The 10,781-nt window shown below is 49.7% G+C and overlaps 1 protein-coding gene across 1 annotated transcript in view; it reads left to right on the top strand.

The window, feature by feature from the left end:
* Positions 1-4,388: 4,388 nt before the first annotated feature.
* Positions 4,389-10,781, top strand: part of SLC35F1 (solute carrier family 35 member F1) — a gene marked incomplete at both ends in the record, with an annotated part of 248,154 nt that continues 241,761 nt past the window's right edge. The window contains one exon of the mRNA XM_082480362.1: positions 4,389-4,603. Within this exon, the coding sequence (XP_082336488.1) occupies positions 4,389-4,603 (215 nt within the window). The remainder of the gene's footprint in view (positions 4,604-10,781) is intronic.

Below are 10,781 nucleotides of genomic sequence, written 5' to 3'. Positions count from 1 at the left end.
AAACCAACACCTTGCCTCGGTGTTGCTTGTCCCCCAACAGCACTGTAACAAAGGCTGTCACCACTGCCCTATGCAGCACTGTGTGTAAAGATACCTGGGCTAGTTTTGGATAAGATGGGCAGAAGCACAACAGCTTCAGGACAGTCCTCAACCCAAACTCACCAGAGTATGAATACTTCTTTTCTGGAATGCCATGCAGGAACAAGTGGGATGAATCTCGGCTCTAAGCTAACATTGATCCATGTGGTGTTGCAGCAGAGCGTGCTAATGAAAGGTCTTCTCATTCCCTCCAGCTGCAAATATTTCATTCCAGGTATAAAAGCAAATGTAATATTTGATTTATTAGTAATAATCAACCAATGTTTATGTCAAATAAAAAGGTTTAATATAAATTAAATCTAAAAAAATCTAAATATTAATAAATCAAAGCATAATTTTTATATAAAGCAAACAGAAAATATAGAACAGTCATTCAGACCAATGAAAAAGAGATCATGAATCTTCCTTTTGGTAACCCTGGTGTTTGCTTGAGAAGTGACAGGCCATGTCCAGCCTTGGCCAGAGCTGCTTCAGTACCTCAGTTTCCCCAACGCTGAAAAAATGTGATGGAAGAGGCTGATTGCCTGACAGAATCCCCATGACAAGCCAACCAGCCCTGGGAGTACAACACTCACAGCTCTTCTACATCTCAGGCCAGAGTTGCAACCACTGGAACGTGGGTTCCTTTTCTTGGAGCTGCTCATCAGTTGGGGACAAAGGGATGCCAACAGTACTGCAGAAGAGCAATTTCAGCAATTCCAGGAGATTCAGCTGGAATAGGAAAGACTGAGTTTTAACTCTCTAAAATTTGGCTAAGCTGAGGTGAGAGCCCAAGTCCCCAAGTCCAGTGTTCAACCTACTTGGAGATGGATGTGTGCGCCTTTATAAAAATTTCTAATTTGTTGACACTACTCCCCTGCTTATAAGTTTTACTGGTGCCGTGTTGTCCCTCTAGTTACTGGTTACCCTCTGGTCCTGTCATGAGTCCTGCAGGGTCCTGAGTGGGGTCAAACCATGGCTACAAGTCCAGACCCCCAGGAGAGGACTTCCCCGCTTGGCTTAAGGATTGGGCTTCAGGCATTAGGACTTAGGCTTGAGCCAGGCCCCTGGGCAGCGTGTTAGCAAGTCGGTGTGGCTGCTGCTGCGTGTTCATTGAAAGAAACTCAGAAGTAAAAAGGACTCGGTCCCCTGTGAACTCAGATGACCACGGAGAAGTGTTCTTGTTTTATTTATGGAGGACATTAGTGACCAAAAAGGCTGAGTCAGCTCAGCGCCTTCGAGAACCTGGCTTTAAATTCATGTGATAATTTTAGAAAACTCAGACTTAAAACCAGACTTCATTCTAAGAAGGCAAAGCAACTTCTTCAGCATAAACCACAAAGAGGAATCATTGAACTAACCTCTAGCATGTTCATCTGTTAATCAGTGGGATGAAACGCTTAACAAAAAAAATACATTTTCACAATTATACAAATTCCATACTTATCTTTTGGTAGAATGAATACAGTTGGCTGTTACATTAATGAAGATGCCAGACGTGACATAATTGAACATCAACAGGCTGAGAAACAGGTACAAGGGAGCTGAACGTGCTTAGCACTGTGTTTGAAATAGGGCCAAGAGTGCTCAGACTGCAAAGGATACTGAACCACATGAACAACATCTTGAGCGATTATTAAAATGTTAAAAAATGCTGTTCTCAATCAGTCACTACTGATTGTATGATGCAGTCAATCTGCTGATACTACTAAACAGAATACATCCAGTATAATTGTTCCTCCCAGTAATTTTGTCTAATCATGGAAAAAACCCAGCATGGCTAAGCTGCAACATTAAATGCATAAAGCCATGTGATGGCGCAACGCTACATGTGCAGTATGATAGCGAGACAAACTGAAAAGTAATTGGAAACAATTTTATTGGACACAGCAAAAGTTTGGCACTGTATTTATGAGGGACCTGTGGTAGCAAGAAATCCATTTGTCACGATGGCAGCAGGGCTGTCTGCACGAACCTACAGCCTCCCTCCCTCCCATTGTTAAAAAGGGGGGCTGTCCTGTGGATAGGAGCTTCCCACAGCCCCCCTGTTTACTGGCAGAACCCAGATTAGACTTCAGGTATGCATTCATTTGGTTTAATCAGTAGGAATAAAGTTACACAAACACTGTTGTTCTGATCCACTCAGCTGTCGGATTAGTCTGAAACGGCCACTGAGCACCCAGAAGCAAACCCATCTCTTATCTAAACCCTCTCATACCGGCACAGAGAGTGTTTCCAGAATATTTGCAGTTGCCATTCGGCCGCAGTTTGGAGAAACAGCGCGTTTAACGAAGGGCGTGGAAACATTAACAAATAGGTGCTAGAGGTACACGATAGCTACGGCTGGACCCACACGGGTGGCATGCAGTGGCTAACATTGTGCCACCCCGGCTGCAGGCATGGAGGCTTTGGAGGCTCTGTCCCTTCCACTTCCAAGAGCTGCCAGGGAGAATGAACCTCATCTTCTCTCCACTTATGGAAACATGTGGTTGCCATGGGGGGAATAGGAGAGAGGAGAATCTCTTAGTAGCATAATCCGATTCAACGGAGGTGCGGCTCGTGCTGAAAACAGCTGGCTTGCTGCCCAGAATGGAGAATGAACTTTAGAGGATTTCAAGTGAGTGAGCCCCATCTTCAAAAGCATTCCTCTGCTAGAGCAACATGGTCCACTGGATCTCGTATGAAGACCTGTTAGACTGAGGCTGCGGAGGTACTCAGAGTAAACCGACATATTAAAAATTAATGTCGTCAAAAGGAATAGTTCCTATAAGCAGATATTACCGACCTGAAATCTAGTCATTAAAAAAAAAAAAAGCAAAAGTAATTTCGAGTATTACATCTATCTGATTTCCCTGGGGGACACTCCACAGCTTTATAACCACATTTTCCTGCTTTTTACAAATGTTCCTCTTACCTGTGCGCCTTTGTGTAAGGTTCGCCCAAACAGGAATACAGGGAAAGGATCTTTGACAAAAATAAGTAGGGAGGAACAATAGAATGGAAAAGGTGAAATTTGAAATTTATTTCACTTACAGGGCTTTGCAAAATTATCAGGTAATATGCTTCAGAGGGACGTGATCGATTTAAAAGGTATGTATACGTTTTACCTCCTCTGAGCCTAATTCAATTTTAAAAATGAAATATCTTACTCTTTAGAGTAAGAAATATTAAAACCACGTTCGTTCCATTTCTTGCCAGAGAGGCTCCCTGTATGTGAAAGGGACTGACACAATAGCCCATAACAAGCCTCGCCCAGACATGAACTTGAAGTGCACCGGCCCTATGAAAAATGTATGGAGCTCTGAACTTTATGGCGGCCGCCATCCCTCCCGCGGCCCCTTACTGCCTCTCCGGCTGTGCGGGACCAAGGGTGTTGTTCAGAAGCATTTTTTATTTACGCTTTTCCCAATTCACGGAAGAAGAGACAGGCCCCGCCACGTCTCGGCGGACAAGTGGATGGCACCTCCCGGGTGCCCACACCCGCGGAGGAGATGCCGCGGTACCCAGCTGTGGGCAATAGTAAATTGACTAGTAAAAATAAAAATAAAAAATACCCCCAAAAAGGCAACTCAACCCCCCAAAAAATAAAACCGAGGAGTATTGAACGGGATGAAGCCTGGGGGGGTAAGCACGTGCTCAGCCGCTGGCCCGGTTGCTCCCTTGTCGAGGGGACAAACGGGTGGGGGCGGGACGGCGGCACCGGTCTGCGGAGAGGGATGGGGGGGACATACCCCCCCGCGGCCCTCGGTCTCCCCGCTCCTCCGGGGCGCCCCGCGGGTCGCACACGGCGGCACCGGTGTTGGCGGGGGGGAACGGGGGCGCTGCCGCCACCTCCGGCGCCCCCTGGCGGCCGCCGCCGCGCACTCCCGGCAGCACCGCGGCGCGTAGGGGCGGCCGCCGCCACCCCGGGCTGCCAGGGGGCTCCGCCGCCGCCGTGACGGGCCGGGCCGAGCCGAGCCGCGGCGGCAGCCCTGCGCCGGGGGTGTGCGGGGAACAAAGGGGATCGAGGCGGCGCGGCGGCTCCGCCGGGGGGAGGCACCGGCTGGGCGCGGGGGGTGTGTGTGTGTGGAGGAGGAGGAGGAGGAGGAGGAGGAGGGTCGCCAAACTGCTGCCACTTCGTCGACCGTGAGCGGCACTCGCTGGCGGCGGCGGCAGCCCGCCCCTCGCTGCATGGCAGCCCAGTGAGGGAGGAGCGGGTGAGGGTCCGGCGCTGCCCGGAAGCCGAGGGAAGCCAGCGCCGGCGGCAGCAGCGCCCGCCGCCCTCCCGCCGGGATGCGCCCCGCTCGCCGCTGAGGCGCAGCCCCGCCGCGATGCTCTCCCCCGACCGCCACCGCCACCACCGCCACCACCCCCCGCCGCCGCCGCCGCCGCAGCCGCCGCCGCCGCCGCACCACCCGCCGCAGCCCAGCCATGTCGTGGCCACCATCGAGAACCTGCCGGCGGAGGGCGGCAGCGGCGGCGGCAGGAGCGGCATCTCCGCGCCCTCCTCCAGCGTGCGCCAGAGGATCAGGAAAGTGCTGAACAGGTGAGGCCGGGGGATGGACCGGGGCTCCGGCGCCACTGCGCGGCGCGGCACGGCTCCCCGCCCCGCCGCCCCTCGCCTTGGGGCGCGCAGGTCCCGGGGGCGGCCGTCGGGGGAGCCCCGGCCCGGCCCCCTCGGTGGGATGGAGCGAGAAGGGGGGGCCGCGAAAGCTCCGTCTGGGCGGCGGGGCTGTGCTGGGCTGTGCTGGCAGCACCTTTCCCCCGCGGAAGCCGCGGGCAGGGGGCGGCGGCGGCGGCGCGGAGCCTCCCCCCGGCCCATTGTTGCCTCCGAGGCGGCGGCGTGAGGCGCGGCCCCTCCCGGCCCGCTCCCTCCCCGCCGGGGTCGGGGTCGGGGCCGGTGCCGGGGTCGGGGCCGGTGCCGGTCGCACCTGTCCTGCCCGCAGCCACACCCCCAGAGCGCGACCCCCGTTTGCTTCGGCTTTCCCGGCCCGCCGTGGACACGCGGGGCGGCGGGCAGGAGGGAGACGGGGTCCCCGCTGCCGCCGCTGCAGCCCGGCCAGTGGCGGAGGCGCCGCCGGGGAAGTTGGAGCGCGGGCGGCGGGGAAGGGAGGGGAGAGGAGGGGAAGGGAAGGGTCGGGTGCCCCGCCCGTCCCGGCGGGGTCCCCGGCAGCGGGCGGGAGAGGCCTGATCTCCGGGGTACCGGGTGGCCCCGGGGGAGGTTTTTTTTTGCCCGATTTCGGACCAGCTCGTGTGGTCAGGGCGCAGCGCGGTGGGGCTTCAGGAGCGGGATGCTACCGAGAGCCGGAGCTGGTCGGCTCGCCTGTTTCGGGCGGCTCAGAATTGTCAGTGCGAATATCGGGGAACTGGGGGGTGCTCGGGGTAAATTATTTCACCGAACGCACAAGAAAACGCTGGAACCATCTTACTTAAATCCTTTATGCTCTCCTTTTTTTTTTTTTTTTTTTTGTTGTTGTTTCTTCTGCACTGCAACCGATTAGGGCTGAGATTTTTTTCTTTACTACAAAACAGAGCCGAACTGGTTGCTCTTCTCCGGTCGGAGCCTCTGAGCTCCTCTCTGAAAAGCCAAGTGAACCCATCACTTTTGCCTAATGACTTTTACGTGCTAAATAGAGCAGTTGCAGCGTTATGAGCAGCAATGGGATGATGTGTACCAGTGTCGGCCTCATTGTCCCCGCTTTAGTTTCAGATCCGTCTAATATGGATGAGCGACTGAGAAAATCAGCTCTTCTGTCTGGATGTACTAGTTTTGAAGGAGACGCTCATTGACTCTTTCAAGCTTTTAAACATTAGGAAATTATCATTGTTACTATCTTTGTTACAAATACCTGAAGGAATTTGATTGCTCACAGCTCATTGCTATTATATGCAGTTAATTAACTGTTACCATTCTAGGAGGATCCTCAGAAGCATCAGTAAGGGAGGAGATATTTATCCTTTGTTATTTGAGCATGAGAAGGATTGAAAAGAAGTTGAAACAAGTAAGAGCTGCTTCAGTACAAACCCAATCACAGATTTTCTTGTACATGTGCTTTTGCAACTCTCAGTATAGTAAAATTCACTCAATTCCTCAACCCAACAGTCTGTGTCATCTTAGGTGTCCTGTGCTTGCAAAATCCTGCTTTCCTTCTGCTTGGTCATCCTGAGGTGTGTGTCAGTCCTGAAATAAGACACTAGAGAAAATAAGTTTTCTCAGGGGCAGCAAGAGATGTGTAAAGATGTAGTGAGGGAATCAGGTACAGAAGCAATAGGTGCTCCTGTTGAAGGGTGGTAATAGTGACCTCTGGGGAGCCATCAAACAGACCACAATCTTTATGGCTAGGAGGTGTTGGATTAATTCCTACAGTTCAAGCAGTTACCATGCTTATGCATATATATGACTGTCAGCAATAGACAAAGAGTCAAATCAGTATTTATTGTTATATAGACGTGATTAAAATAAGAATACCTAGGTTAATTTTTTTTTTTAAGGGAGAAAGGGTAGAAATTGTCTCTGGTTGATTAGAGTTCAAATCTCTGTTGATTCACAAACTTGCATCTGGAAATGAGATCTCCCGTCACACAGGGCAGCACCGTAATGAACAGGAGCGCAGTCACTTTTTCCTGAACGTGTTCTTTTCTCCTCTTCAAACATGAAACAATAGTCAATTTTTTCCAAATTTATGTGATTTATGGAGAGGGAGAAGACTTCTTACTGAGGTGTTTTAAGGCAGCCTTTCTTTGTGTAAGAGAATCCTTAGCCCATCCTGAAGTCTGTATCAAGAGAAATTTTGCCCAAGTTAGGTTTCCTTCAACTTTACATGGGAACTAAGGACTCAGCCCATGTAACATCATGGCTTTCATTCAGTGTTTCTGTTGATACAGTGAAATAAATCCTGACACAGTGAAACGAATGCCAACGCAAAGTTTCATCTTCTATGGAAACAATAGCATGCAAATGTGTAAAGGAAAGGAAGAAATGTTTGTGCCATATTCCTAAAGAAGTAGCAGCCCAGAACAAACCAGGCTTTGACTTCTTCAATTAATGTTTTTCTACTGGAAAAGGGGAGCACTTTGTCCGTTCTGTCTGTACTTTGTGTGTCCACTCGCTTGAGACCCATTTGTGAAAGGTTCCTGATTGCCTCATTGAGTTGAGCTCATGTGCTTGTTTTCTGCTAGACAAAGTTGGGGCTCCTCAGGCAGATGAACAAAATAAAAAGGTTGACAACAGATGAGGTTTTCAGAAACCTGCTTGTAGCTGGTAGAATCACAGAATCATAGAATGGTTTGGGTTGGAATGGACCTGTAAAGGTCATCTAGTAATGACCCTCCAGTAATGATCAACTAGATCGGGTTCCTCAGAGTCCCGTCCAACTTGACCTTGAATGTTTCCAGGGATGAGGCATCTACCACCTCTCTGGGCAACCTGTCCCAGTGTTTCACCACCCTCAGAGTAAAGAATTTCTTCCTTATATCTAGTCTGAATCTACCTTCTTTTAGTTTAAAAGCATTACCCCTTGTCGTATTGCTACAAGCTCTACTAAAAAGTCTGTCCCCAGGAAGAGAACAGACTCTGGTGTGGTCAGGGAGGAAACGACAGCAGGAGAATGGGGATAGACACTGGGTGTTTCAGGGAGAATATAATGAAAGCAGAGCTGGTTGACTGTAAAAATATATTTCAGTGATCACAGCAAACACTGCACTCTGTGAAAAAGTTGGCCATAACAGGAAACCAAAGTAAAACACAACTGAAGGGTCAGAATCATGGAGGACTGGAGACGCTCAATGGAATTCTGGGGTTTACTGGAATAGTTTGGATATAAATTCTGAGCTGCCAGTGATGGTGAACAGGACCTGCTGCAACAGGACGAAGCTTCCTGTTATCCGTGAAATCTGGAGAGGATGGCTTTGAACTGCCGTTGCATTAAGAGGAAATATTGTGGTGATTGCATGCTGCAAATACGTTCCTGGACCTGTGACTCACACTCGTGGTCCGTGAATCCCAGCTGCAGGGACCTGCCTGGTACCTTCCTTGTGACGTTTGCTCAGCAGGTGTCCCTGGCTGACCCTGCCCTGCTGTGTTGCAGGGGGAGAGAAAGAATAATGTTGGCTGCTTGATTGCTTGCTTGCTTCCCCGCAGCCTCTGCAAAGCCAAAATTGGACTCCACCAACTCTGTCTGCTTGTAGAGGACCAGTTAATAAGCAGTGACTCACCTGCTCCGTGTTGCCTCCCACCTGTAGTGGGAAGCAAGAATAAAAGGAGAAAATCATGTGGTTTGGAGCTTTGTGGTTCTCCAGCCCGGCACCAGAGTATTTCAGAGACACCTTGTAGGTGGGTCTGGGCTGGCTGTCTGGCTGTATCCCAGCACAGCGTGGTGGCTTGTCTCCCTTCCTTGCACTCCCTGGGTGACCCGAATGGTCAAGAGCAGAGAATCACCCGCAGAATGTTGCCTGTGGCCCCTGAAGCCTTTTGGACTGACTTAAAGGTCGATCTCATGTTGTGAAGGCTGTTTATTACCTCCTTAGAGGAACTGGGCAGAGAGTAAACATCGCTGAAACACAGGGGGAGCGGGTTGTCTTTGGGGGATTCTTGCAAATTATTTGTCTAAGTGAGGTACCTACTTATACGTGGACATTATCTCTGTAGTCCTAGGCACCAGGACAAGGAGGAAAAATGAAGCTTCTGCAAGGAAAATAAGTTAATATCTTTAGATACTGTGACAATGTTATTTTAACTAAGCAAATTAGATTACTGGGTACTGGGGCCTGTACTGTTTAACATCTTTGTCAGCGACATAGACAGTGGGGTCGAGTGCACCCTCAGCAAGTTTGCCGATGATACCAAGCTGTTTGGCGAGGTAGACACACTGGAGGGGAGGGATGCCATCCAGAGGGACCTGGAAAGGCTGCAGAGGTGGGCCCAAGCCAACCTCATGCAGTTCAACAAGGCCAAGTGCACGGTCTTACATCTGTGTCGGGGCAATGCCAAGCACAAATACAGGCTCAGCGGGGAATGGCTGGAGAGCAGCCCTGAGGAGAAGGGCCTGGGTGTACTGATTGACGAGAAGCTCAACATGAACCAGCAGTGCGCGATCGCAGCCCAGAAGGCCAACTGTATTCTGGGCTGCATCAAAAGAAGTGTGGCCAGCAGGTCAAAGAGGGTGATTCTGCCCCTCTACTCCACTCTTGTGAGACCCCACCTGGAGTACTGCATCCAGCTCTGGAGTCCCCAGCATAAGAAGGACATGGACCTGCTGGAGCATGTCCAGAGGAGAGCCACAAGGATGATCCAAGGGCTAGAGCACCTCTCCTATGAGGAGAGGCTGAAAGAGTTGGGGCTGTTCAGCCTGGAGAAGAGAAGGCTCCAGGGAGATCTTATTGCAGCCTTCCAGTACCTGAAGGGGGCCTACAGGAGAGCTGGGGAAGGACTTTTTACTAGGGCATGTAGCGATAGGACGAGGGGGAATGGCTTTAAACTGGAAGAGGGCAGGTTCAGATTGAACATTAGGAAGAAGTTTTTCACTTTGAGGGTGGTGAGGCACTGGAACAGGTTGCCCAGAGAGGCTGTGGAGGCCCCACCCCTAGAGGTGTTTAAGACCAGGCTGGACGTGGCCTTGGGCAACCTGGTCTAATGAGGGGTGTCCCTGCCTATGGCAGGGGGGTTGGAACTCGATGATCTTCAAGGTCCTTTCCAACCTAAACCATTCTATGATTCTATGATTATTCCGGGAAACAGAAAAACCCCACAGCCACATCAATGAACTCAGGTCTCCAAAGTAACGTCTAAGGCTCTACTATTGTATTGCTTTCTTTGATGAGGACTTTTTTAGAATGCTGGACAGCACATACTTTTTTCTGGGTTTACCCACTTCTATCATTTGCTACTTTTGTAAGGAGTAGTAGCTATAAAATCTAGCCGTGCCTTATCTTGCTGTTTCAAGGATGTCTTCGTGTGCTTTTTCTTGCTCTCTGTTGCTAAATGGCACCTTGTATTTTTCAGAAGTTTCCTAAAAATCAAATCAGAATATTAGAGACATATTCAGCTTGATGTCAGAAAATGGACCAAGAGTAATTTCAGGCACTCATACTCATGCCATCTTTTAAATAGTTTTGTAGTTATGTTCTCTGCACTAGTGAATTGTGAAAGCTTTCTCTGGAGCTGCGTGAGTCTCTACTTCTTTGCCCACTTATTCACTTTCTCAGATAAATTCTAGCCTCGTGCATAAAGCCAGCGTATGGGCTAATTACCACTCCCTTTCTTAGGAAAAGGAAGAAAAAGCAATGTTGCTAATAAGTATAATTCATTAAACTAGGCAGTGATTTATTGAACAAAATTCTGTGAAGAAAAGCAGTTTGGATTCTTCTTGTTAGAAAGCCAGGCCGTTTGGGTAGGTACAGTCTGAGTAAAACTTCTGCCTTTCTAGCATGTTACCGCCCAGTTTGTCTCCGATAATGGAGTTGAAGAAGAATTTGGCGCACTAGCTGACTAAGTTTGAACTTGAACTGTGGGTCAAGGCTCCTAACTCTTCAGAGATGAGAGCTGTTTAAATGACACTGCAAGTATCAAAAGCTATAAACCAATGATTTTTTTTCTAATAACGCGTATTCACATAGTAAATCACACAGAAGGAGTTTATGTACTAAAAAGAACCTAAAACTGGGTAATAATGGAATTGAGGCAACATATTTCATTGCCCCACAGCAATAACGTCTTTCATTTGACT

Source organism: Vanellus vanellus (assembly GCF_965231255.1).
Source record: "Vanellus vanellus genome assembly, chromosome: 3".
NCBI classification, from domain to species: domain Eukaryota; kingdom Metazoa; phylum Chordata; class Aves; order Charadriiformes; family Charadriidae; genus Vanellus; species Vanellus vanellus.
Note: the sequence above shows the minus strand (reverse complement) of the source record. Positions and strands in the feature narration are given on the sequence as shown.